The sequence below is a fragment of the Macaca mulatta genome, chromosome 19 (assembly GCF_049350105.2).
Source record: "Macaca mulatta isolate MMU2019108-1 chromosome 19, T2T-MMU8v2.0, whole genome shotgun sequence".
Lineage (NCBI taxonomy): Eukaryota > Metazoa > Chordata > Mammalia > Primates > Cercopithecidae > Macaca > Macaca mulatta.
The window spans coordinates 69,342,648-69,370,319 of record NC_133424.1 but is presented as its reverse complement, the minus strand read 5'-3'; the positions used below and the strand labels follow the sequence as shown (position 1 = coordinate 69,370,319).

At 45.3% G+C, this 27,672-nt stretch overlaps 2 protein-coding genes across 2 annotated transcripts; both read left to right on the top strand.

Moving 5' to 3' along the window:
- Positions 1–418: 418 nt before the first annotated feature.
- Positions 419–9,147, top strand: DUXA (double homeobox A). The gene is made up of 6 exons (XM_001097965.5): positions 419–484; positions 3,408–3,562; positions 4,413–4,524; positions 5,575–5,720; positions 7,766–7,871; positions 8,684–9,147. Exons 1-6 carry the CDS (start codon positions 427–429, stop codon positions 8,752–8,754), a joined length of 648 nt encoding a protein of 215 aa, XP_001097965.3. The 5' UTR covers positions 419–426; the 3' UTR covers positions 8,755–9,147.
- An 11,358-nt stretch (positions 9,148–20,505) lies between these two features.
- ZIM3 (zinc finger imprinted 3) lies at positions 20,506–26,110 on the top strand. The gene is made up of 4 exons (XM_028839105.2): positions 20,506–20,520; positions 22,305–22,431; positions 23,682–23,780; positions 24,562–26,110. The coding sequence occupies exons 1-4, from the start codon at positions 20,506–20,508 to the stop codon at positions 25,794–25,796; spliced, it is 1,476 nt and encodes a 491-aa protein (XP_028694938.2). The 3' UTR covers positions 25,797–26,110.
- The last annotated feature ends 1,562 nt before the right edge of the window (positions 26,111–27,672 follow it).

Below are 27,672 nucleotides of genomic sequence, written 5' to 3'. Positions count from 1 at the left end.
ATAAGCAGAATAGTACTCAAAAATATTCTTTTTTAAAGAAATTGGGAACTATTGCAAGCTTGTCTCCCTGTTCAGATTCCAGTGATTTGGGAGGAATTTTTTTCCCACAAGGGGGTTAGGGGAGCCAAGGAGCATGACTCTGTGTATTCATGAGTTGGCATGGGGCAAAATGTTCTTGTGATGGCTTAAGTGTAGGGGTTGATAACAATTTATACATTGGTGTATATTATTAACTATCCGTTGACGAAAAGGAGTTCTATCGAGTCCTTTTTAGATTGAGGACACACGTTTCTAAGGAGTTTCTAGGGAGTAATAAAATTACTAAGGGTGGAACTAGAGATTTATGTAAATGGTTTAAAAAAGTGGGCGGGACCACCTGGCTAAGCATATAAAACCCAGCCCTGTGCAGAGTGACTTCTCTCTCAGATGGTGGCTCAGCCTTCAGGACTCTCTTCCAGCATGGCCGAAGATACCTCTTCACACAGTAAGTTCCCTTGTGCTTGACTGAGCGTTTGTTGGCTTGGGGGAAAAGTCGGGCTAAAAACCTAGTGGTCTTGTCAGAAGTTGTGAGAGTTCCATTTGTAAACTTTAAAATAACTGTATCTGGATAAGGGAAAACCAGTTTCTCCGATGTGATATTATGAAAACAGGCTGTTTTCAGTGCATTTGAGCATTGGGAATTTCAGAAAGGTACAGATATTCAAGAACTAAATAAGACATATTTGAGCTTCAGGTGGGAAGAGAGGAGGAAGGAGCAGAAAAGAAAAAAAAGGAGAGGGAGACAGATACTAAAAGAAAGCAACTATGGGCCACGTCACAAAGTTGAGAGCTCAAAATATCCTTGGAATCAAGGATTCCAAATCTGGAGAGCACTTTCCAGATTTCTCTCTACAGAACGTTTGAACTTTTCTCCTGAACTTTGGACTTTATCTAATCGCCTACTGGTCTCTAACAGGCATCTCAGACTCAACGTGTTCCAAACTGAGCTCCTGATGTTCACATCTAAACTATTCCTCCCACTGTTTTCTCCAGCTCTGGAGGTGACAGGTCATGTCTCATATCTAGAAAACACCCCGACTCCATTTTTTTCCTCATAACATAATCTAGTCAGGCTGGACATTCTGATGGCTTTAACGTTCAAATATTTAAGGAATCTGACCATTTCTTGGTCCATCTCCTTAGATGATTGGTCCATTGCATTAGATTATTGCAGCCTTCTCCTAACTGATCTCTCTGCTTCCACCAACCTATTCTCAATGCTGTACCTCATGTGATATTGTTAAACTGTTAATTAAATTATGGTAGCCAGGTGCGGTGGCTCATGCCTGTACTCCCAACACTTTGGGAGGCTGAGGTGGGCGGATCACGAGGTCAGGAGTTCGAGACCAGTCTGGCCAACATGGTGAAACCCTGTCTCTACTAAAAAATTAGTAGAGACAAAAATTAGTGGCCGGGCGCGGTGGCTCAAGCCTGTAATCCCAGCACTTTGGGAGGCCGAGACGGGCGGATCACGAGGTCAGGAGATCGAGACCATCCTGGCTAACACGGTGAAACCCCGTCTCTACTAAAAAAAATACAAAAAACTAGCCGGGCGAGGTGGCGGGCACCTGTAGTCCCAGCTACTCGGGAGGCTGAGGCAGGAGAATGGCATGAACCCGGGAGGCGGAGCTTGCAGTGAGCTGAGATCTGGCCACTGCACTCCAGCCTGGGCGACAGAGCGAGACTCCGTCTCAAAAAAAAAAAAAAAAAAAAAAAAAATTAGCTGGGCGTGGGGGCATGTGCCTGTAACCCCAGCTACTTGGGAGGCTGAGGCAGGAGAATCACTTGAACCTGGGAGGCGGAGGTTGCAGTGAGCCAAGACTGCACCATTGCACTCCAGCCTTGGCAACAAGAGTGAAACTCTGTCTCAAAAACAAAAAAACAAAAAAACAAAAAAACAAAACGATGGATCAGTTGTGTGAAACTGAAGACAGGGACAAGCATTCAAAGATCAAACAAAAAAGCTGTTGGGCTTTTAACTGAACCTCTAGCATCTCTAATAACTTTTCTTGTCATCTCAATTCACTAAGTCTAATTCTGTTACAGAGTGGTATGTTCCAAAATGCTTTCCAGATTTGGTTATTTCAAGGGGATGTCCTATCCAGAAAATTATGTGATGTTGTTTTTTTTTTTTTCCTATTGGAAAATTCTACTGAAAGTATGAAATTCTTTTTCCAGTTAGTTTTGTCCTCTCTGTGGTGTTTTTAAAAACATCTTGGAAACTGATACTGTTTGCCTGCTATTGCTATTTGCAATGGAGCAATGGAGCAATGTAAAAAAATATGCTCCGGCCAGGGGTGGTGGCTCATATCTGTAATCTCAGCACTTTGGGAGGCCAAGGCTGGGGGATCGCTTGAGCCCAGGAATTTGAGACCAGCCTGGACAATGTGGTGAAACTGTATCAAAAAGTAGAAAAATTAGCTGGGTGTGGAGGTGTGCACCTGCAATCCCAGCTACTCCGGAGGCTGAGGTAGGAGGATCACCTGAGCCTGTGGAGGTGAAAGCTGCAGTGAGCCATGATTGCACCACTGCACTCCAGCCTGGGCAACACAGTGAGATCCGGCCTGAAAAAATAAAAATAAAAAAAAATAAAATATATGCACCAAGGAATTTTGACCTGAAAAACTGAAAGGGGTTGAAATGGTCCATTGTATCACAAACTCTTCGTTTCTATGACTTCATCACTATGCCATATCACCTGCATTATTGACATATTGTTTCTAATCCATATGAACAGAACACATTGTTTTTCTTAAAAAAATTATTGGTATTTTCACGACATACACATTGTTTTTTTGTTTTGTTTTGTTTTGTATGCTTTTGTTTTTTTTTTGTTTTTTTGAGATGGAGTCTCGCTCTGTCACCCAGGCTGGAGTGCAATGGCATGATCTCAGCTCACTGCAACCTCCGCCTCCCAGGTTCAAGCAATTCTCCTGCCTCCACCTTCTGAGTAGCTGGGATTACAGGCACATGCCATCACGACTGGCTAATTATTTGTATTTTTAGTATAGATGGGGTTTCACCATGTTGGCCAGGCCAGTCTCGAACTCCTGACCTCATGATCTGCCCACCTTGACCTCCCAAAGTGCTGAGATTACAGGTGCGAACCACCGCGCCCAGCTCACAATGGTTTTTAATGGTTTTACAAAACAGAGGATCCCTGACTTCTTAGGATGGCATTCAGATGAGCTCAAGAAGTTGAAAAATCGCCATCGTGTGTTCAAGAGCTCCACCATTGTACAAGGGCAGTTCTCCCCGAGTGGGTTCCCGTGGATTCGGGAAGAGGAAGTGAGAGACTAGCCTGAACCTGAAGTTCGAATATATAAATTAACCTATTACATGCTGCTTCTTTTGTAATCTTCCTACAGAGATGGTAACAACAAATCACAGGCGCAGTCGCACCAAATTCACAGAAGATCAATTGAAAATCCTCATCAATACCTTCAATCAAAAGCCTTACCCAGGTTACGCTACCAAACAAAAACTTGCTTTAGAAATCAATACAGAAGAGTCCAGAATCCAGGTAAGTTTAAGTTCGGTATCTCCAGGACTGGAAATAGAAAGGCAGGAGGGAGAACCATTAACAGAGCCCGTACTATGTACCCATGTGCTGAGGGTTTGGTGGGGAGTCTCTCAACGGACCCTCAATAAACCCACAAAGGTGTTGGTTGATTGACCAGCTAATTTTCTTTTGTATTTTTAGTAGAGACGGAGTTTCACTATGTTGGCCAGGCTGGTCTTGAACTCCTGACCTCATGATCTGCTTGCCTCAGCCTCCCAAAGTGCTGGGATTACAGGGATGAGCCACCGCGCCCAGCAGGCTAACCTTTTTTTTTTTTTTTTTTACTTTTTTGTTTTTAGTAGAGATGATGTTGTCACACTATGTTGCCCTGGGTGTGAATGCCAAGTCTTGACCTAAGACTAGGTAGATGGGCCAGGCGTGGTAGGTCATGCTTATAATCCCAGCATTTTGGGAAGCCAAGACAGGTGGATCACCTGAGGTCAGGAGTTTGAGATCAGCCTGACCAACATGGAGAAACCCCATCTCTACTAAAAATACAAAAATTAGCCAGGCATGATGGCACACGCCTATAATCCCAGATCCTTGGGAGGCTGAGGCAGGAGAATACTTGAACTCAGGAGGTGGAGGTTGCAGTGAGCCAAGATCATGCCACTGCACTCCAGCCTGGGCCACAGAGTGTGACTCCATCCCAAAAAAAAAAAAAGAAAGAAGAAGACTTGGCAGAATGTGACAGAAGTGAGTAATAATCCTGGGCTTAGGCCCAATAAGAATTGCTCACTTTGGGAACAGGCAGTGATGTAGCTTAAATGACATTAACATGTAATTCTCTCCTTTTGTTTTCCTCACTTAGATTTGGTTTCAGAATCGAAGAGCTAGGCAGAGATACCAGAAAAGACCAGAAGCTGACACTTTAGAGTCAAGCCATAGCCAGGGGCAAGATCAACCTGGTGTAGAGTTTCAAAGTAAATAAGCATCTCAGTTCTGTTCCCCAGCAGAGCTTCTCTACAGTGAAGCCAACTGCTACTTTGAAAAAAGAATGTCTCTTCCCTGACGACCTCCTATTCAGGGTCTTATGGTGGCAAAGGGTTCATCATACCCTAGAAGTTCTCCCCTGCCCTCTTCCCAGGCCTTCTGAGTGTTTCTCTTGTCTATTTTCTATTTATTTATTTATTTATTTATTTTTTTTGAGACGGAGTCTCGCTCTGTCGCCCAGGCTGGAGTGCAGTGGCCGGATCTCGGCTCACTGCAAGCTCCGCCTCCCGGGTTCACGCCATTCTCCTGCCTCAGCCTCCCGAGTGGCTGGGACCACAGGCGCCCGCCACCTCGCCCGGCTAGTTTTTTGTATTTTTTAGTAGAGACAGGGTTTCACCGTGTTAGCCAGGATGGTCTCGATCTCCTGACCTCGTGATCCGCCCGTCTCGGCCTCCCAAAGTGCTGGGATTACAGGCTTGAGCCACCTTGTCCGGCCTCTATTTATTTATTATTTATTTTATTATTATTATTTTTTGAGACGGAGTCTCACTCTGTCACCCAGGCTGGAGTGCAATGGCTTGATCTTGGCTCCCTGCAACCTCTGCGTCCCGGGTTCAAGCAATTCTCCCGCCTCTGCCTCCCAAGTAGCTGGGATTTACAGGCAGGCGCCACCACGCCCAGCAAATTTTTGTATTTTTAGTAGAGATGAGGTTTTGCCATAATGGTCAGGCTGGTCTCGAACTCCTGACCTCGTGATCTGCCCCCCTCAGCCTCTCAAAGTGCTGGGATTACAGGCGTAAGCCACTGCGCCCGGCCTCTTGCCTACTTTCTACTCGAGTCCAGAAGTCCAGACATATCATCCCGTGTCTCCTCTAGAACTTTCCACCTCGAAGGAACCTGGGACAAGACCCTCTCAGGAGGAGTCAGTGGGATCGAAATTGGATGGAGAGTGACAAGTTTGGGTTGTGTGTTTGAATATGTAAACGGACTCTTGAAATATTCCTTGACCGCCTCCCTCAATCTTTCCATGCCCTCCCTAGGTAGAGAAGCCAGACGGTGTCGTACCACCTACAGCACCTCTCAATTACACACTCTCATCAAGGCGTTTGTGAAAAACCCCTACCCTGGGATTGACTCCAGAGAAGAACTTGCTAAAGAAATCGGTGTTCCAGAGTCAAGAGTCCAAGTGAGTGATAAGCGTGGCTGTCCCATCTCCTAGGGCTATAGGTATACAGGAAGGGAAGCCGCATGGGTCTCAGGCAGTTCCTCATCATGCGGGGCACAGTTCAGGGTCTTTCACAGCTGGCTGTTCCCTGTCTGCTGGCTTCTACCCCCAGGTGCCCACAGGATTCAATCTCACATCCCCTTCTGGTATTTTCTGTCTGTCCTGAGCAATGTTGTATTCCTTGGGCCCCGAACAGTGCGTGGCAGTGAGAATTTGTTGAGTTAGTGAATATTAGTTAACATGGCATATAAGCCAGGCATTTGGCTAAAGCCTTTTTTTTTTTTTTTCCACAAGATGGGTACTCACCCTATTACCCAGGCTGGAGTGCAGCGGCGACATCTTGCCTCACTGCTGCCTAGACCTCCTGGGTTCAAGTGGTTTTTGTGCTTCGGCTGCCTGAGTAGCTAGGATTACAGGTGTGTGTCACCACGCCCGGCTAATATTTTTTGTATTTTTAATAGAGACAGGGTTTCGCCAAGTTGCCCAAGCTGATCTTGAACTCCTGGCCTCAGGTGATCCACCCTCCTTGGCTTCCCAAAGTGCTGGGATTACAGGGTTGAGCCACCGTGCCCTGCTTATTTGACTAAAGTCTTTATGTCTACCTTATCCTTCAGATCTTTAAGTATGCCCTGAGGTTAGAATTATGAGGTCCAGGCTGGGCGCGGCGGCTCACATCTGTAATCCCAGCACTTTGGGAGGCTGAGATGGGCAGATCACCTGAGGTCAGGAGTTCAAAACCAGCCTGGCCAACATGGTGAAACCCCGTCTCTACAAAAATACAAAAATTAGCCGGGCATGGTGGCGCACGCCTGTAGTCCCAGCTACTTGGCAGGCTGAGGGAGGAGAATCGCTTGAACCTGGGAGGTGGAGGTTGCAGTGAGTAGAGATTGCGCCACTGCACTCCAACCTGGGCAACAGAGCAAGACTCCGTCTTGGAAAAAAAAAATTATGAGGTCCACTTTAGACATTTAACATTTAGCTCAGAGAAATGTACCAGTCTGTCCGAGGATTCATTCCTGACACATCTTAAAACGGAATAAAATTGTCGGACTGCTGCGTAGGGTGTGTGTGCGTTTAAATCAGTGCTGCCTCCTGTAAGCAGGACATGAATGCACATTAGTGGTTCTGATGGTTCTTTCTCTTTACCTCCCTCATCTTATTTTCATTTTTCATTCTCTCCTTTCATTTTGCATTATTTGGAGCATCTACTATGTGCTAGGTACTGTACTAGGTAGTGATTGCTATGGTTTGAATGTTTGTCTCCTCCAAAACCAATGTTGAAACTTAACTGCCATTGTAACACTATTAAGAGTTGTGGCCGGGCACAGTGGCTCACACCTATAATCCCAGCACTTTGGGAGGCCGAGGCGGGTGGATCACCTGAGGTCGGGAGTTCGAGATCAGCCTGACCAACATGGAGAAACCCGGTCTCTACTAAAAATACAAAAATTTAGCTGGGCATGGTGCTGCATGCCTGTAATCCCAACTACTCGGGAGGCTGAGGCAGGAGAATTGCTTGAACTTGGGAGGTGGAGGTTGTGGTGAGCCGAGATCACGCCACTGCACTCCAGCCTGGGTGACCGAGAGAGACTCAAGAAAAGAAAAAAAAAAACAACAGTGTATATATATACTATATATACACACTATATATAAAAAATTTATATAAAATATAATATATACTATATATATATAATATACTATATATATTATATATACGTATATCTTGGGTTGGGCATAGTCAAGTGTGCCTCTAGTCCCAGCTACTTGGGAGGATTGCTTGAGCCCAGAAAGTCATCAGCCTGGACCACGTGGTGAAACCTTGTCTCTACAGAAAGTTTAAAAATTAGCCTAGTGTGATGATACACACCTGTAGCACTAGCTACTCTGAGAGAGACCGCTGTCTCAAAAAAAAAAAAAAAAAAAAAAAGAAAAAAGAGAAGAAAGCAATCATGAGTTTTACACAACATCCTTTGTTTAAATTAAGTTTCTTTGTCTTACCCACTTAGATTTGGTTCCAAAATCGAAGATCTAGATTACTTCTCCAGAGAAAAAGGGAACCTGTGGCTTCCTTAGAACAAGAAGAGCAGGACAAGATTCCTGAGGGACTGCAAGGTAACTAGCCTGTTGTTGCAATGTGGTTCACAAGCAGAGCCCTTGGATGTCCAGTGCTTCGTCCTGGTGGAGCCGACAGCTGCTCTGGGAGGTGGAGGATATTCCCACCCAAGTGTTCTATGGTTCCGTGGGATTGCTCACAGTCCCCAAAGACTCTTCCCAGGCCTGTGGACCTTCTAAAGAATCCACTGCCCACTTTCCAACTGGAGTTCAGCAACCCCACGGATACAAATTCTGTTCACCGACGTATCCACAGTGCCTGGTGCAAAGTAGACGCTCAATACACTTCTGTTGAAGGTGTGATTGAGTGAGCGGAGGAATGAATCCTCCTGTGTGGTCTGCCAGGGACAGCAGGGGCATGGCTTTCTCAGGAGGTAGTAGGTTCCATATTGGATTGAAAAGGTGGGGGCTGGGCGCGGTGGCTCACACCTGTAATCCCAGCACTTTGGGACGCCGAGGTGGGCGGATCACGAGGTCAGGAGATGGAGACCATCCTGGCTAACACGGTGAAACCCCATCTCTACTAAAAATACAAAAAATTAGCCGGGTGAGGTGGTGGGCACCTGTAGTCCCAGCTAGTCGGGAGGCTGAGGCAGGAGAATGGTGTGAACCTGGGAAGTGGAGCTTGCAGTGAGCCGAGATCGCACCACTGCACTCTAGCCTGGGCGACACAGCAAGACTCCGTCTCAAAAAAAAAAAAAAAAAAAAAAAAAAGGAAAAGAAAAAAGACAAGGTGGGAAAAGGTTGACTTCCATGTTTGTGAATATAAGCTGACCTCTTGTATTCTTTCCCCTATCTTTTTTCCGCCTTAGGTACAGAAGATACACAAAACGGCACCAACTTCAGTAACGACTCTCGTTTCTCTGGAGCCAGAACGTGGTGAACATAGTCAAGTTCAGTGTACTCGATATTATCCATTGGGCCCCAAATCTCTCTCACACTCTTTCTGGGAGTCTGTCCTTCTGTTGAAACTGCAACCTAAGCCTTCTGAAGATGGTAAAGGACTTGGCCCGATGTGGTGGCTCACACTTGGAATCCCAGTACTTTGGGAGGCCAAGGCAGAAAGATTGCTTGAGCCCAGGAGTTTGAAACCAGCCTGGACGGCGTATAGGAAGACTGTCTCTATTATTAAAAAAGAAACAAAATAAATGAAAAGGACTGTAGGAGGCAGAGACAGGTACAGGAGGTACCACACTACCCTGTCGACACAGCCTAGATCCAGAGTTTAGCAGACCTTGAGACAATGAAAATAAACTTGGTAATCATTTTTTTTCAATCATCACAGTAATTATTGATTTGGACAAAAATCACTTGACGTTGGAACCTTAAAGTGACACTGCTCTGTCTGTGGAGTAGTCATTCTTTTATTCCTTTATTTTCTAACAAATTTACTTTCACTTGAAAAAAAAAAATCTTAGAGTTCAAGGAAGAATGAGATATATACCTCATCTCAAATAATCTACTCACACACACTTATTCATTGCAAAAGGAAAATCAGTAATATGGCAGTGGAGAAATATGGCCAACTCCACCTTAACCGCGTGGCTGAAAGTCACAGTAATGGCACAAACCAACGTGAGCGGCTTCCTGATATGATACAGGAAGAAGGCCAGTCTCTTCTGCATGTTACTGACAAACAGTGGGTGAGCTGAAACTCATAATTAGGCAAAGTCAAGCAAACACAAACTCGGGATGACAGACTGCAAAGTAACATCCATGTACTCTTCAACAACGGATTGATCAGGGCTACTCCGGAGGCTGAGGCGGGAGGATTGCTTGAGGCCAGGAGTTCCAGATCAGCCCGGGCAACATGATGAGACCCTATCTCTACAAACAAGTTTTTAAAAAATGAGCCAGATGTGGTAGTGTGCGTCTGTAGTCTCAGCTACTCAGGAGCCTGAGGCAGGAGAATGGTTTGAACACAGGAGATTGAGGCTGCAGTGAGCCATGATCGTGCTACTGCACTCTGGCCTGGGTGACACAGCAAGTTCCTGTTTCCAAACAATGACAACAACAACAGCAAAACAAAAAACAAACAACAAATGGATAGAATAATGACAATAAACATGGAGAAAAAGTAGGCTGACTCAGGAAATACTTAGAAAGTACAGTCATACTTTGCCGGGCACGGAGGCTCACGCCTGTAATCCCAGTACTTTGGGAGGCAGGTGGATCATGAGGTTAGGAGATTGAGACCATCCTGGCTAACATGGTGAAACCCCGTCTCTACTAACAATATTTTAAAAATTAGCCGGGTGTGGTGGTGGGTGCCTGTAGTCCCAGCTACTCGGGAGGCTGAGGCAGGAGAACGGCGGGAACCCGGGAGGTGGAGGTTGCAGTGAGCTGAGATCGCGCCACTGCACTCCAGCCTGGGCCACAGAGTGAGACTCCGTCTCAAAAAAAAATTTAAAAAATTTAAAAAAAAGTACAGCCATACCTCAAAGACATTGTGGATTGGGTTCCAGACCACCACAATAAAGCAAATATTGCTATAAAGCGAGTCACACAAATTGTTTTGTTTCCTTATGAATATAAAGTTACATTGGCCGGGTGTGGTGGCTCATGCCTATAATCCCAGTACTTTAGGACATAGAAGGGGGAGGATCACTTGAGCCTAGGAGTTGTGAGGTCAACCTGGGCAATATAGGGAGATCCTGTCTCTACTTAAAAAACTAAGCTACATTTACTCTACACTGTAGTCTAATAAAGTGTGAAATGGCTTATGTCTAGGAAACAAGGTACATACCTTAATTTTAAAATACCCCATGCCAGCTGGGTGCCGTGGCTCATGCCTGTACTCCCAGCACTTTGGGAGGCTGAGGCAGGTGGATTGCTTGAGCTCAACCTGGACAACATGGCAAAACCCCGTCTCTAAAATAAAACAAAAACAAAAAAGCTTGATGCCCTTATTTGTAGCTCAATTATTTTTTAAAAAGAAAATATATAAAAATACTTTATTGCTAAAAATACTAATTATCTTAGCTTTCAGGGAGTCATAATCTTTTTGCTGGTGAAGAGTTGCCTCGATGTGGTTGGCTGCCGGCTGATAAGGGTGGTGGCTGCTAAATATTGAAGTGGTTGTAACCATTTCTTAAAACAACAATGAAATTTGCCACAGTAACTGACCCTTCCTTCCACGAAAGATTTCTCTGTAGCATGCGATGTTGTTTGATAGCATTTTACCCACCGTAGAACTTCTTTCAAAAGTGGAGCCAATCCTCTCAAACCCTGCCACTGCTTTTTAAACTTCGTGCATCAATATTGTCTTCGGACAATTCAGGCCCCTGAATTGTCCTAGGAATTTTCTTTGCTAAGCATTTGTGAAGACACTGGGATGAAGGTTGGGTTAAACTTTTGAATTTGAAGTAGGCCAGGCATGGTGACTCAGGCATGTAATCCCAGAGTTTGGAGAGGCCCTGGCAGGAGTATTGCTTGAGGCTAAGAGTTCAAGACCAGCCTGGGCAACATGGCCAGACTCTATCTCGACAAACAAATTTTTCAAAAAAATTTGCCAGGTGAAGTGGCACATGCCTGTGGTCCCAGCTACTTGGGAGCTGAGATGGGAGGATTGCTTGAATCCAGGAGGTCGAGGCTGCAGTGAGCTGTGATTGCACCACTGCACTCCAGCCTGGGTGACAAAGAGAAACCTTGTCTCAAAAAAAAAAAAAAAAAAAAAAAAGACTTTGAAGGAAAGTGACTTACGGGGAAAGAATGTGAAGAAAACATTGGCGGCCAATGCTGTGGTTCACACCTGTAATCCCAGCACTTTGGGAGGCCGAGGCGCTTGGATCATCTGAGGTCAGGAGTTTTAGACCAGCCTGGCCAACATGGTGAAACCCCGTCTCTACTAAAAATACAAAAGATTAGCCGGGCGTGTTGGCGCATGTCATTAATCCCAGCTACTTGGGAGGCTGAGGCAGGAGAATTGCTTGAATTCTCTGGGAGACAGAGCTTGCAGTGAGCCAAGATCACGCCATTGCACTACAGCCTGGGTGACAGAGCGAGATTCTGTCAAAAAAAAAAAAAGAAAAAAACGTGGGTAGTTTGGCTAGAGCATAATAGATTTTCTGGTTTTTAAAAGTTTGAATTGCAATGAAGAAGCTGTAATGTACCGCTTTTGCAATTTTCAGTAGCAAATACGCACATAGAGAAAAAATAAAATTGACACATTTGAGTACCGTTAAAAAAACACTTTATTTGCTTATCCATAGAAGCAATTCCTCATCTGTTCAAGTGTTTTTGTTTTTGTTTTTGTTTTTGTTTAATTTTAATATTTTCACAGAAGCTGGTCTTTCTTTTTCTTTTTTTTTTTTTTGAGACAGAGTCTCACACTGTTGCCCAGGCTGGAGCGCAGTGGCACGATCTCGGCTCATTGCAAGCTCCACCTCCCGGGTTCACACCTTTCTCCTGCCTCAGCCTCCCGGGTAGCTGGGACTACAGGCACCCGCCACCTCGCCTGGCTAATTTTTATATTTTTAGTAGAGAGGGGGTTTCACCGTGTTAGGCAGGATGGTCTCCATCTCCTGACCTTGTGATCCACCTGCCTCAACGAGGTCTTTAATTTAAAAAAGACTGACCTCATGATTCTCCTCCCTAGGCCTCCCAAAGTGCTGGGATTACCTGGCCGATACATTTTCAAAGAGCAATGACATTTTGTGTTTGTGCGGTCTTTCGCTTTTTTCTTATTTTTCTATTGTTGTGTTTAGGTTTGATGAGCAGTAACATATTTTTATTATTTATTTATTTACTTATTGTGTTTGGAGGCTGAACATCTGGGATCTGAAGAGCAGTAATGCTTTGAAGGGAATCTTTTTTTTTTTTTTTTTTTTGGTCTGAGAAGTAGTTCTCAACAGTGGACTTCAAATATTCAAAATCATACTGTAAACAAATGTGCTATCACCCAGGCTTTGTTGTTCCATTTACAGAGCACAGATAGAGTAGATTTAACATAATTCTTTTCTTTGTTTGTTTTTTTGAGACACAGTCTCACTCTGTCACCCGGGCTGGAATGCAGTGGTGTGATCTTGATCTTGGCTCACTGCAGCCTCCATCTTGGCTCACTGCAACCTCCACCTCCCAGGGTCAAGTGATTCTCTTGCCTCAGTCTCCTGAGTATCTGGGCCTACAGGCATGGGCCACCATGCTCAGCTAATTTTTTTGGTATTTTTAGTAGAGATGGGGTTTCACCATGTTGGCCAGGCTGACCTGGAACTCCTGACCTCAAGTGATCTGCCAGCCTTGGCCTCCCAAATTGCTGGGATTAGAGGCGTGAGCCACCACACTCGGCCAGCGCAATTCTTAGAGGCTTTAAAATCTTTTATTTTTTTTTATTTTTTAATTTTTTTAATTTTTTTTTTTTTGAGACTGAGTCTGGCTCTGTCGCCCAGGCTGGAGTGCAGTGGCCGGATCTCAGCTCACTGCAAGCTCTGCCTCCCGGGTTTACGCCATTCTCCTGCCTCAGCCTCCGGAGTAGCTGGGACCACAGGCGCCCGCCACCTCGCCCGGCTAGTTTTTTGTATTTTTTAGTAGAGACGGGGTTTCACCGTGTTAGCCAGGATGGTCCCGATCTCCTGACCTTGTGATCCGCCCGTCTCAGCCTCCCAAAGTGCTGGGATTACAGGCTTGAGCCACCAAGCCCGGCTTAAAATCTTTTAAATGGTAAGTGAGCATTGGGTTAAACTCAGTCACCAGCTGCATTAATTTCATGTAAAAGAATCATCCTGTCCTTGGAAGCTTTGAGGCCAGGCATTGACTTCTCTCTACCTATAAAAATCCTAGATGGAATCTCCTTCTAATAGAAGGCTTTTTCATCTACATTGAAAATCTGCTTTGAGCCAACTGCAGTGGCTCATGCCTGTAATACCAGCATTTTGGGAGGCTGAGATGGGAGGATTACTTGGGGCCAGGAGTTTGAGACCAGCCTGGCAACATAGTGAGACCTTGTCTCTAAAAAAAATTTTTAAAAAGGCCAGCACAGTGGCTCAGAAAAAAAAAAAAAAAAAGATGTAAATCACTCCACCCCTTTCAGTTCACCCTCAGGCTTGCTCTGTCCCTCAGGCTGGAATGCAGAGGTAAGATCCTTGCTCACTGCATCCTTGACCTCTTGGGCTCAATCGATCCTCCCACCTCAGCCTCCCAAGTATCTGGGACTACAGAAGTCCACCACGGTCGCTGGGATTCAGGTGTGAAGCACCAGGCTGGCTGGGTCATTTTATTTTTCTTTTTTCTTTTCGTTTTTTTCTTTTTTTGAGACGGAGTCTCCCTCTGTCACCCAGGCTGGAGTGCAGTGGCACCATCTCGGCTCACTGCAACCTCCACATTTTGGGTTCAAGCGATTCTCTGGCCTCAGCCTCTTGAGTAGCTGAGTAGCTGGGACTATGGGTGTGCACCACCACGCCTGGCTAAATTTTGTATTTTTAGTAGAGACAGGATTTCACCCTATTGGCCAGGCTAGTCTCGAACTCCTGACCCCAGGTGATCTGCCTGCCTCAGCCTCCCAAAGTGCTGGGACTACAGGCTTGAGCCACCGCACACTGCCAAGGGTCATTTGCTAATACGATCTTTGGATACCTCTTCTCCTGGGAGGAGGTCTAGTCTGGTGCATCCTGTCCCATGAAGTCTGGTTTAATCTCTCAGAATACAGCTGGACACTCAATTTTGGAACATCTCCATGTCTGCAGGCAAGGGCAGGTAGCCTGTGTTTAAATTCAACACCCAGACTAGGGTGGGGCTGGATTGGCATGTTGATCTCATTTTGAGAGCATTAGTACCACTGAAGAGATTTTGCTGGTTGGAGATTGGAGCCTGAATAGTTTCTGCCGGGTGGAGAGCGCTTTAAGACATTATTCCACCTCCGTTGGCCCTATTTCTTTTTTCTTTTCCTTTCTTTTTTGTTTGAAACGGAGTCTTGCTCTGTTGCCTGGGCTGGAGTGCAGTGGCATGATCTTGGTTCACTGTAGCCTCCGTCTCCCAGGTTCAAGCGATTCTCCTGCCTCAGCCTCCCAAGTAGCTGGGATTACTGGCACGTGCCAACATGACCAGCTAATTTTTGTATTTTTAGTAGAGACAGGGTTTCCCAATGTTGGCCAGGCTGGTCTTGAACTCCTGTCCTTCCAAAGTGCTGGGATTACAGGCATGAGCCACCGTGCCCAGGCAATTTTTTGTTGTTTTAATGTATTTTCATCCTCTGACCTTTGGATAATGTTTTCCATGCTTTCTATTTCAAAGTTAAGATAAAAAATTTTCACTTGTAGGAACTTAAAAAATTTCCATTGGAAACAGATTGGGCAGATTGGAAAATTAAGCTTTCACAATCACAATTTTTGTGAGAGTTCATTCGGTCTTGGAGAAGTCGAGGAAAGAATTGGGAATTGAAATTTCGGCGTGGCCTGATAGGACCAGGTGGGGCTTTTGATAGGAAGTGAGTGTTTTGGGTTGTTTCTTGACTGGATTATGATGCGGAATACAGTGGGTAGGGGGCCAATTAAGTTTTAGCCATTCGTCTAGCTTTTCAGTATACATGTGTTGATCCTCCACGGGGGCCTGCTGTGCACTGCTCTGACAAGGCGTTCCACCGGGGCAACTGCCTACCGGGAGCTCTCTCAGGATCCGCATCGCTCAAGCTGGCCAGAGTCCCCAGAAGGGATGCTCTACTGGGCAGGCACTTAAGAGCTCTTACGACGCGAGTCTGCCGACGCTCCCGGCCGAATAAAAAACCTCTTCCTTCTTTAAGCCGGTGTCTGAGGAGTTTTATCTACGGCTGGTCCTGCTACACATGCCTTTTCATTTTCAGTCCCTTTCAGAAGAAAAGACCACAGGCATCAGAAATCAATCAACTTGCTAACTTATGCCAGATTCCAGTGGAGGTAAGCTGATTTTGTTTCTCCCTGAAAAAGCCAAATGTCTGGGTTTTGTTTCTTTCTTTTTCTTTTTCTTTTTTTTTTTTTTTTTGCATTTTTACTTAGTTTCATTTTTCTACCTCTCCTATTTGCTGGAATAAGCCAAATGTTTTACATTGGTACATTAGATTTTTTTTTTTTTTTTTTTTTTTTTTTTTTTGAGATGGAGTCTCGCTCTGTCCCCCCGGCTGGAGTGCAGTGGCGTGATCTCGGCTCACTGCAACCTCCACCTCCCAGGTCCAAGCGATTCTCCTGCCTCAGCCTCCCAAGTAGCTGGGATTACAGGCGCCCACCACCACGCCCAGCTAATTTTGTGTATTTTTAGTAGAGTTGGGGTTTCACCATGTTGGCCAGGCTGGTCTCGAACTCCTGACCTCAGGTGATCCACCCACCTCGGCCTCCCAAAGCGCTGGGATTATAGGCGTGAGCCACTGTGCCCGGCCTAGATTTTTTTTTAATTGTCATATTCAGAAGTGATGCTCCCAGGACACCCAAAATTATTTTCGTGGTCCTCCAACCCTCAGCATTATTGGTGGCCCACAGCTACTTCTGAAAAGTTTTTTTATTGACAAATAATAATTGTGTTTATTTATGGGGTACAATGTGATGTTTTGATGCATGTTTACATTGGGGGATGATTAAATCAAGCTAATTAGTCTTTTTTTGTGGTGAAACCATTTACAATTTACAATTTACTCTTTTTAAAAAGTATATATATTTTTTGTTGTATATATATGTGTAAAAGTATATATATTTTTGAAAGTATATATATATTTTTGTTCCTCAAACTTTAATAAACATTAAAGTTGTGCCCAGCAAGTTTACTCTTTTTTAAAACATATTTACTTATTTAAAACTTTATTCCTGGCTGGGTGTGGTGGGTCATGCATGTAATCCCAGGATGTGGGGAGGCTGAGGGAGGGGGATTGCTTGAGCCCAGGAGTTTGAGACCAGCTTGGGCGACATAGCAAGATCCCTTCTCTACAAAAAATAAAAAGTTAGCTGATGTGGTAGCATGCACCCATAGTCTTAGCTATTCAGGAGGCCGAGGTAGGAGGATTGCTTCAGCTGGGGATTTTTAAACTGCTGTGAGCCGGGATCACACCACTGCACTCCAGCCTGGGTGACAGAATGAGACCCTGCCTCAGTAAAATAAAATAAAAAATAAAAATTTTATTATTTGGCCAGGCGCGGTGGCTCAAGCCTGTAATCCCAGCACTTTGGGAGGCCGAGATGGGCGGATCACGAGGTCAGGAGATCGAGATTATCCTGGCTAATACGGTGAAACCCCGTCTCTACTAAAAAATACAAAAAAACTAGCTGGAGGAGGTGGTGCACGCCTGTAGTCCCAGCTACTCGGGAGGCTGAGGCAGGAGAATGGCGTGAACCCGGGAAGCGGAGCTTGTAGTGAGCTGAGATCCGGCCACTGCACTCCAGCCTGGGCGACAGAGCGAGACTCCGTCTCAAAAAAACAAAACAAAACAAAACAAAAAAAACTTTATTATTTAAACAGAGACAGGGGTTTCACTATGAGGCTGGTCTCAAACTCCTGGGCTTGGCCGGGTGCGGTGGTTCACCCCTATAATCCCAGCACTTTGGGAGGCTGAGGTGGGTGGATCACTTGAGATCAGGAGTCTAAGACAAGCCTGAACAACATGGTGAAACCCTGTCTCTACTAAAAATGCAAAAATTAGTTGGGCATGGTGGTGCGTGCCTGTAATCCCAGCTACACGGGAGGCTGAGTCAGGGGAACCCCTTGAACCCGGGTGGCAGAGGTTGCAGTGAGCCGAGACTATGCCACTGCTCTCCAGCCTGGGTGACGGAGCAAGACTTAATCTAAAAAAAAAAAAAAAAAAAAAAAAAAAAGTAACTCCTGGGCTCAAGTGATCCTCCCACGTTGGCCTTCCAAAGTGCTGGGATTATAGGTGTGAGCTACCACGCCTGGCCCAAATCTACTCTTTTAGCAAACAATTACCAATGATCCAGCTATCCCACTTATGGCAAAGCTGAAGGGCTGTCTGCATCCCGTGTTCACTGCGGCGTTATTCATCATGACCACAGCTGCTTCAGGATTCATGGCTTCTGCTCTCAGCCTTCCTCACTGTGCTCTAGCTGATCTGATGCTTGCTACATCGTCTTTGCACAAGCTTGTTTTGTTTTGTTTTGTTTTAGCTTGAATCTTGCTCTGTCGCCCAGGCTGCAGTGCAGTGGCACGATCTTGGCTCACTGCAACCTCCGCCTCCTGGGTTCAAGTGATTCTCTTGCCTCAGCCTCCTGAGTAGCTAGGATTACATGCTGGCACCACCAGGCCCGGCTCATTTTTGTATTTTTAGTAGAGATGGGGTTTCATCATGTTGGCTAGGCTGGTCTTGAACTTCTGACCTCAGTTGATCTGCCTGCCTTGGCCTCCCAAATTGCTGGGATTACAGGCGTGAGCCACCACACCCGGCAACAATTTTTTAAAATTTTAAATTAAATTTTTTTTTTTGTAGACATGGGGTCTCACTATGTTGCCCAGGCTGATCTCAAACTCCTAGGCTCAACCAATCCTCCCATCCAGCTGGGATTACAGGTTCGAACCACTGTGCCCAGCCCTGTTTTTTTTTTTTTCCAATAGTTTTTGGGGTATAGGTTGTTTTTAGTGACATGGATGAGTTTTTTTTGTAGTGAATTCTGAGATTTTCACGCACCCATTACCTGAGCAGTGTACTGTGTACTCAGTATGATATATTTTAATAATATAACTTATTAATGTTGGAAATTCTAAGCAATTTCATTGATAAATAGTCCTGCCTCCTCACCACCTTGCCCTCCAAAAACTTTTGTACGTATAAATTTTAAATAACTGCCTGTATTCAGAGGCAGTTGATTAAATATTCAAATAACTGCTCCTACCTACTATCGTTATTTTTGCTTGTGTATGAAAAATCCCCAGACACTGAAAAGGGAGAGAACGGACATTTCAAGGTGTTAAACGTGCTGTGTGTCAGTGAAATCTATGTCAGTGTTAAGTTTTCAGTGTTTCTATTTGCCTCACTTTTAGGAGTGATCAGAAAAGATTAAGATCTTTTTTTGCTGTTGTTTATCTGTTTTTCTTTTTTCTTTTTTTTTTTTGAGACGGAGTCTCGCTCTGTCGCCCAGGCTGGAGTGCAGTGGCCGGATCTCAGCTCACTGCAAGCTCCGCCTCCCGGGTTCACGCCATTCTCCTGCCTCAGCCTCCCGAGTAGCTGGGACTACAGGCGCCCGCCACCGTGCCCGGCTAGTTTTTTGTATTTTTTAGTAGAGACGGGGTTTCACCGTGTTAGCCAGGATGGTCTCGATCTCCTGACCTCGTGATCCACCCGTCTCGGCCTCCCAAAGTGCTGGGATTACAGGCTTGAGCCACCGCGCCCGGCCCTATCTGTTTTTCCATTGATTTCTCATAGTGTCTGCTTTATCATTTTGCCATTATCTGGAGGCAAAGCCATGTATGACTGGTAGATTTTCCTTAAGGATTTCACCTTTTGTCATTATGTTGTACTTAAAAAACACAAAACTCATGCATTTTTTCTTCCTACACTTGATCTTAGCCAAAAGACAGAGAAGTGACTGAAGTCTGTTTTTTCCGATAATCATATTGTGACTTCTACTTTTTTCTGTGCATTTTTACAGTGTTAGCTGATAATTTTAATATTAACTCAATTTATATTATTTTGTGTGGTTCTATTATATACCACAATACAGTTGTGCTTTACTTTTGCATACTACTGGAGAATACTTTTTTTTTTTTTTTTTTTGAGTTGGAGTCTTGCTTTGTTGCCCAGGCTGAAGTGCAGTGACGCAATCTCAGCTCATGGCAACCTCTGCCTTCCGGGTTCAAGTGGTTCTCCTGCCTCAGCCTCCCGAGTAGCAGGGATCACAGGCGTGTGCCACCACACACAGCTAATTTTTGTATTTTTAGCAGAGACGGGGTTTCTCCATATTGGCCAGGCTGATCTCGAACTTCTGACCTCAGGTGATCCACCTGCCTCGGCCTCCCAAAGTGCTGGGATGACAGGCGTGAGCCACCGCGCCTGCCTATGGAGACATTTTTGATTGTCACAACTGGGTGTTTGCCTGTTTACTACTGGCATTTAGTGGGTGTAGGTCAGGATTACTGCTCGACATCCTGCAGTGAACAGGACAGCACCTCACAACAGAATAATCTGGTTCAATATTCCAATAGCCCAGAAGTCGAGAAGCCCTTGCTTATATCAATTGATAATATCTTCCCTTTGATTCCTAAAGTTATAAATTTGTCTTTTAAAAAAAATCCTCCCTCCCTCCCTCCCCCCCTCCCTCCCTCCCTCCCTCCCTCCCTCCCTCCCTCCCTCCCTTCCTTCCTTCCTTCCTTCCTTCCTTCCTTCCTTCCTTCCTTCTCTCCCTCCCTCCCTTCCTTCCTTCCTTTCTCTCTCTCTCTCTCTCTCTTTTTTTTGAGGTCTCGATAGGTAGCCCAGGCTTGTCTTGAATTCCTGGCCTCAAGCAATCCTCTCAGTGTCCCAAAGTGCTGGAGTTTCAGATATGAGTTGATGTGCCCAATATTTGTTTCTATTTTTTAAAAAATAAATTAATAAGTGAAGATGTAGTTAGCCTGGGTGTGGAGCATTCTACATTGGGTGATCCCCAAGTTCCAAAGCAATTCTGCTGTTTCATGGTTCTTTTCTATTTTCCCTCAGATCTGCCTTCCCAAGACTTTACTGACTGGTAAAGAACAGGAAATGAACAATTCCCAGGTGAGTTTTTCAAACAAATCTAAATGCTCATAATGAACAAACATATGATCCATGGTCCTGTTGCTCAGAATTAACCTCCGTGAACCTTTTGGCATATTTTCCTCCTTCCTTCCATACTTTTATTAAAAGGTAACACACACTCTACTTCCTCCTTTCCTATCAAAGCTAAAACATTTCAAGTAAAGCTCAAGGCCGGGCACGGTTGCTCACACCTATAATCCAGCATTTTGGGAGGCCGAGGCAGGTGGATCGCTTGAGTTCAGGAGTTTGAAACCAGCCTGGGCAACATGGTGAGATCCCATCTCTACAAAAACTTAGCTGGGTGTGGTGGCATACACCTATAGGCTCAGCTGCGCTGGAGGCCAAGGTGGGAAAATCCCTTGAACCTGGGAGGTCGAGGCTGCAGTGGGCCATGATCGTGCCACTGCACTCGAGCCTAGGTGACAGAGTGAGACCCTGTCTCCAAAAAAAAAAAAAAAAAAAAATCTTGGTTAGAGAAACACCAGGGGTTTGGTCTAGGTCTTGCTACTGGCTGCACAGAAAGGTATTGACTGAGACAATAGGTATTGCCAAGGAAGAAGCTTTAATCAGCTGCCCTAGCTGAAGAAATGGGAGCTCAGGCTCAAATCCATCTCCCAGACTCACTAAAACTAGGGGTTTATACAGCACGGAAGAAATGTAACAATGTGGCCAGGCGCGGTGGCTCACACCTGTAATCCCAGCACTTTGGGAAGCTGAGGCAGGCAGATCACAAGGTCAGGAGATTGAGACCATCCTGGCTAACACAGTGAAACCCCATCTCTACTAGCCACCACATCTGGCTAGTTTTTGTATTTTTAGTAGAGATGGGGTTTCACCATGTTGGTCAGGCTGGTCTTGAACTCTTGACCTCAGGTGATCTGCCTGACTTGGCCTCCCAAAATTCTGGGATTACAGGTGTGAGCCACTGTGCCCAGCCTATATTTAAAAAATAATTTCTAGTAGAGGCAGGATGTTTTAAGAAAAATAGAAAAAAAAATAAAAATAAAATTTTCTTTTTTTCTTTTTTTTTTTGAGACAGAGTTTTGCTCTTGTCGCCCAGGCTGGAGTGCAGTGGCATGATCTTGGCTCACTGCAACCTCCCTCTCCTGTGTCAAGCGATTCTTCTGCCTCAGTCTCCTGAGTAGCTGGGATTACAGGTGCACCCCACCATGCCTGGCTATTTTTTTTGTATTTTTAGTAGAGACGGGGTTTCTTCATGTTGGCCAGGCTAGTTCAAACTCCTGACCTCAGGTGATCACTCTCCTCAGCCTCCCAAAGTGTAAGGATTACAGGTGTGAGCCACCACACCTGGCCAAAATAAAATTTTCTTTGAGATTGGGGTTTCACTATGTTGCCCAGATAGCCTCAAACTCCTGGTCTCAAGCAATCCTCCTGCCTTGGCCTTCCAAAATGTTGGGGTGACAGGTGTGATCATATGACACCATACTCGGCCTCTGGCTTACTCTAAGTAAAAGATGACAACGTGGATTAACGAATGGTGGAGAAGATGGAAACTAATGGCTGGGTTTGAGATTCAGGAAGTAAAATTGGTGGGACTAGAGGGTAGGGAAAGATGGCAGTGTCATGAGTAGGTCTAAGGTTTATGGCTCATTGGCAAGATCCTCTGGGCACAATTTATTTTTGTCCAGAGTAGAGAGAATTATGGACATGCTTAAAGCTTGGTTCAGCAGAAATAAGTTTCTGTATCCCCCGCCGCAGGATTCAATGGCATTTTTATACCGATTGGGAATCTGTTGTTACAGGGAAGAGTGACCTTTGAGGATGTCACTGTGAACTTCACCAAGGGGGAGTGGCAGCGGCTGAATCCCGAACAGAGAAACTTGTACAGGGATGTGATGCTGGAGAATTACAGCAACCTTGTCTTTGTAGGTAAGGACGGCTTCCCGGGCAGGGGGACTCAAAACCTAAAGTGTGAAACACACAGACACCCCATGGCGGGCCGAATAGGGTTGGCACAGAGGTGCTCCTCACTTTGCATATATTTTTGTCGAGCCGGGACTAGGGTGAGGCAAGTGAAATGTACCAAGTGCTGCATTTAAGGAGCCCCCATCCTCAGGGTCGTGCAAGTGCCCGGAGAATGAGTGAGGGTCTCTGTAAGTTTTGTGGGCTGGATGCCCCACCCATCACCCTACCCTGGTCTTGATTTTTGGAAAAGCTTTATCCTCCAAGAAGAAAAATCATTTCCTTCCTTCCTTCCCCCACTCCCTCCTTTCTTTCTTTCTTTCCTTCCTTCCTTCCTTTTTCCCTCCCTCCCTCCATCCCTCTCTCCCTTCCTCTCTCTTTCTTTCTCTCCTTTCTCCCAATGCAGTCTGGCTCTGTCACCGAGGCTGGAGTGCAGTGGTGCAATCATAGGTCACTAGTATTTTTTTCTTTATTTTTGGAGACAAGAGTCTCACCCTGTCGCCCAGGATGGAGTGCAGTGGTGTGATCTCTGCTCACTGCAACCTTTGCCTCCCAGGTTCAAGTGATTTTCCTGCCTTAGCCTCCCAAGTAGCTGGGATTACAGGCGCACACCACCATGCCTGGCTAATTTTTGTATTTTTTGCACAGATGGGGTTTCTCCATGTTGGTCAGGCTAGTCTCGAACTCCTGACCTCAGATGATCTTCCCGCCTCAGCCTCCCGAAGTTCTGGGATTACAGGCACGAGCCACTGTGCCTGGCGTCATTGCAACATTGACTTGGGGACCTGGGCTCAAGCCATCCTCTCACCCCAGCCTCCTGAATAGCTGAGACCACAGACGTGCACTACCACACGTGGCTTTGGTTTCGTAGAGACTGGGTCTTGCTATCTTCATGTAACACGTAACATGTTGGTCTCAAATTCGTGCGCTCAAGCAATTCTCCTGTCTCTGCCTCCCAAAGTGCTGGGATTACAGGCATGAACCACCATGCCCAGCCCAGAAGAAGCATTCTTTGTTTAGTTTGACTGCTCGTGTGCATTCCCTCAAACTGTCCATCCACACAACTCCCCCCAACCAATGGCACCTACCTGCACACTGACATACAAATGCTCACACTCACAAATATTCACACATGTATACGCAAGCACTCGTATACACTCACACACTTGCACAAACAACTCACACATCCACAAACACCAAGGTATCTTCCATCACAGGACGAGAGGAAACCACCAAACCCGACGTGATCTTGAGGTTGGAGCAAGGAAAGGAGCCATGGTTGGTGGAAGAGGAAGTGCTGGGAAGTGGCCGTCCAGGTAGGTGACCAGAGCACTGTGTGTCAGTGTTGCATGGAAGCCAATTCAGTGTTTCTAAATGATGAAGTCATTTGGCAGCAAGCAGGGCCGGCTGTGACTTCCTAGGAGTGCTGGAAGAAATCTCCAGATATTTTTCTCCACTCAGAAATGTTCTTTACATTCTTCTCTGAGTTTTCCTTTGCAGACAAACTTTCTTTTTTTCTTTTCTTGAGACCGAGTCTCACTCTGTCACCCAGGCTGGAGTGCAGTGGCGCGATCTGGGCTCACTGCAACCTCCGCCTCCCGGGTTCAAACGATTCTCCTGCCTCAGCCTCCTGAGTAGCTGGGATTACAGGCATGTGCCACCACGCTTGGCTAATCTTTTGTATTTTTAGTAGAGACGGGGTTTCGCCATGTTGGTCAGGCTGGTCTCGAACTCTTGACCTCAGGCGATCCACTCACCTTGGCCTCCCAAAGTGCTGGGATTACAGGTGTGAGCCACCACGCCTGGCCTGGCAAACTCTCTTTCTTAATCTCCCTCTCCAAGGTATCCCTGGGCTCTCACCTGCTCCCCGTGCACTAGGTCTACGTTGCTCAGTCCTTTAAAGATAGACATGTGATAGCTTCGTGTAACATTAGTTCACCTAGAACTCTAACAGAGCTGACATTAACTTTGGTTTCTCATAGACATTAGGTTTGAAGCCAGAATGATCACCACAATAGTTTATGGCATTTTATTCCAAGCATGTGAGTGGAACGTTCTACACGGGACATTTTTTTTTTTTTTTGTATTCCATTTTAGAAAAAAACGGGGACGTTGGAGGACAGATTTGGAAGCCCCAGGACGTGAAAGAGAGTCTCGCAAGAGAAGTCCCATCAATCAATAAGGAAATGCTGACTATGCAGAAAGCCATAGAACCTACCGGATCTAAGAAAATACTTCGACTGGGCATAGATAATGTTTCTTCCAGACTCAGATTCCTCGAATGTGACCCGTTTGAAAGGCATTTGAACCACAATTTACATTTGAAAAGCTATGTACACAATGATTCTCACAACGATAATGGATACAGAAAATTAGTTGGTGAGAATCCATCCAAATTTGTAGGAAACCAGCTTAAATGTGATGCCTGCAGGAAGTTATTCGGTTCAGAGTCGCGCCTTCAGAGTCATCTGAGGCAGCATGCCGGTCAGAAATCCTTTGAATGTCGTTGCTGTGGAAGGGCGTTCGGGAAGAAGTGGAAGCTTGATAAACATCAGAAAACGCATGCAGAGGCGAGGCCCTATAAATGTGAGAAATGTGGAAACGCCTACAAGCAGAAGTCAAATCTCCTTCAACATCAGAAAGTGCATACTAAAGAGAAACCCTATCAATGTAAGACATGTGGAAAAGCCTTTTCTTGGAAATCATCCTGCATTAATCATGAGAAAATTCATAATGCCGAGAAATCCTATCAGTGTCATGAATGTGAGAAATCCTTCAGGCAGAATTCAACCCTCCTTCAACATAAAAAAGTTCACACTGGACAAAAACCCTTTCAATGTCCGGACTGTGGAAAGGCTTTCATTTACAAGTCAGATCTTGTGAAACACCAGAGAACACACACGGGAGAGAAACCCTATAAATGTAGCGTATGTGAGAAGGCCTTTTCCCAGAAATCCAATGTCATCGATCATGAGAAAATTCACACTGGGAAGAGAGCTTACGAGTGTGATCTATGTGGAAATACCTTCATCCAGAAGAAAAACCTCATTCAACATAAAAAAATCCATACTGGGGAAAAGCCCTATGAGTGTAATAGATGTGGAAAAGCCTTCCTTCAGAAGTCAAACCTTCACACCCATCAGAAAACTCACAGCGGAGAGAGGACCTACAGATGTAGCGAATGTGGAAAAACCTTCAACCGGAAATTAAACCTTAGTTTGCATAAAAAAACCCATACTGGACAAAAACCTTATGAATGTTCCGAATGTGGTAAAGCCTTCGCTGACAAGTCATACCTTGTTAGGCACCAGAAAAGAATTCACTCCAGATAGGAAACCCGTGCACTTAAAAACACATGGGAAAATATGGTCGCCTGGAATTGTCACCCCAGAATTCATGTTGAAATGGCCTGTGATTTGGAGGCTGTGTTTGAAGGTAGCGAGGCTTTATTATGCACAGTGTCCTTTGAACACCGATTTGGCATACTCACTCAGCAAATATTTATGAAGTATAAATATTTCCTCGATGCCTTCTGTGTGCCAGGGACTCTCAAACACTGAAGATGTAGCAATAAACCAAATGTGCTAAAAGGCCCTTATGGAGTTTTTTTTCCAGTGAATAGTGACCAGTGGTATCCATATCTTTAAAAACGTTTAGAAGACTGTACTTTTGGCCAGGCCTGGTGGCTCAAATGCCTGTAATCCCAGTACTTTGGGAGGCCGAGGTGGGCGAATCACCTGAGGTCAGGAGTTCAACACCAGCATGACCAACATGGTGAAACCCCGTTTCTACTAAAAATACAAAAATAGCCAGGCATGGTTGTGGGCACCTGTAATCCCAGCTACTCGGGAGGCTGAGATAGGAGAATCGCTTGAACCTGGGAGGTGGAGGTTGCAGTGAGCCGAGATTGCACCCTTGCACTCCCGTCTGGGCCACCATGTCTGGCCTACACTTCTTTTTTCATAGTACGTTCCTTCTTTTCCTCTTAAATGCTACAAATAATGTATTTTTTAAAAACCTCATATGTGTGTTTCTGGTTGCTCTTCTCTTCTTTCCCACACCTACTCTGCCTAGTTTTGCCCCGTTCATTATATATCACCAGGCTCTTCTTATCTCATTGTACACACAAAACCCTCTCAACTTCCATTTATCTACTCACATGGCCATTTTTAAAAATTGTTCTTTACTCCTTGCTGAATTCAGTCTAATACATCACCCACTGATACTGGGTACATCATAGGCTCTTTAAGGCTTGGCCACTGGGAAATGGACATTTATGGGGATAGGTTTATCATCTTATTCATATTAATAACATGAGCAACATCTTACAGTGCTTTTGAATTCACAAAAATCACATGGATTTTAATATACCGCATTTTTCATATAACCCTGATGTTATGCCCTGAAATTATTGGAAAATGGTAAATACAGTTGATTGCTGCATAGCAAATTTTACTAGTAACCAGTCGCAAACACATGTGGAAGCCAGCCAATGTATTGGTGAGGTTATTATTTTCGTAACTTTACAAAGGAAAACTATTCCCCCCTGCTCTTTTTGTGTCCTGACTGAAAATCATGGAGTGCTTTGACCACTCTCACCAGCCAAGCTGCAGGTTCTTCCCAGAAGGCTTGAATCCAAACCAGAGCCTAAAACAATCCCAGGCACTGATAGAGGTATTTAGGTTTAGGTTGCTGCCCAAAACACTAAAAGAAACTGGTCCCGGCCCTCGACCAAATTCCTTATAAACTTATATAAACCCCATACCCTGACGGTCTCACGGCAGCAGACACACCAAGGTAGACCATCCTCCACCTTTTTTTTTTAGACAGGGTCTTTGTCACCCAGGCTGGAGTGCGATCATAGTTCACTGCAGCCTTGAACTCCCGGACTCAAGTGATCCTCCCACCTCGGCCTCCTGAGTAGCTGAGACATGCCTGGCAAATTTATTTATTTTGAAATGGAGTTTCGCTTTTGTTGCCCCAGCTGGAGTGCAGTGGTGTGATCTCGGCTCACCGCAACCTCCATCTCCTGGGTTCCAGTGATTCTCCTGCCTCAGCCTCCCAAGTAGCTGGGACTACAGGTGCCCGCCACCATGCCCAGCTAATTTTCTATTTTTAGTACAGATGGGGTTTCACCATGTTGGTCAGGCTGGTCTCGAACTCCTGTCCTCCGGTGATCCGCCTGCCTTGGCCTCCCAAAGTGCTGGG

What these genes read in the sequence shown, in the direction of transcription:
- DUXA (XM_001097965.5), top strand. Translation starts at nt 427, where the DNA reads ATGGTGGCTCAGCCTTCAGGACTCTCTTCCAGCATGGCCGAAGATACC. An exon ending in ACCTGGTGTAGAGTTTCAAA is followed by an intron (nt 4,525 to 5,574) that starts GTAAATAAGCAT and finishes TGCCCTCCCTAG; the next exon opens with GTAGAGAAGCCAGACGGTGT. An exon ending in GATTCCTGAGGGACTGCAAG is followed by an intron (nt 7,872 to 8,683) that starts GTAACTAGCCTG and finishes TTTCCGCCTTAG; the next exon opens with GTACAGAAGATACACAAAAC.
- ZIM3 (XM_028839105.2), top strand. An exon ending in CAGCAACCTTGTCTTTGTAG is followed by an intron (nt 22,432 to 23,681) that starts GTAAGGACGGCT and finishes CTTCCATCACAG; the next exon opens with GACGAGAGGAAACCACCAAA. An exon ending in GCTGGGAAGTGGCCGTCCAG is followed by an intron (nt 23,781 to 24,561) that starts GTAGGTGACCAG and finishes ATTCCATTTTAG; the next exon opens with AAAAAAACGGGGACGTTGGA.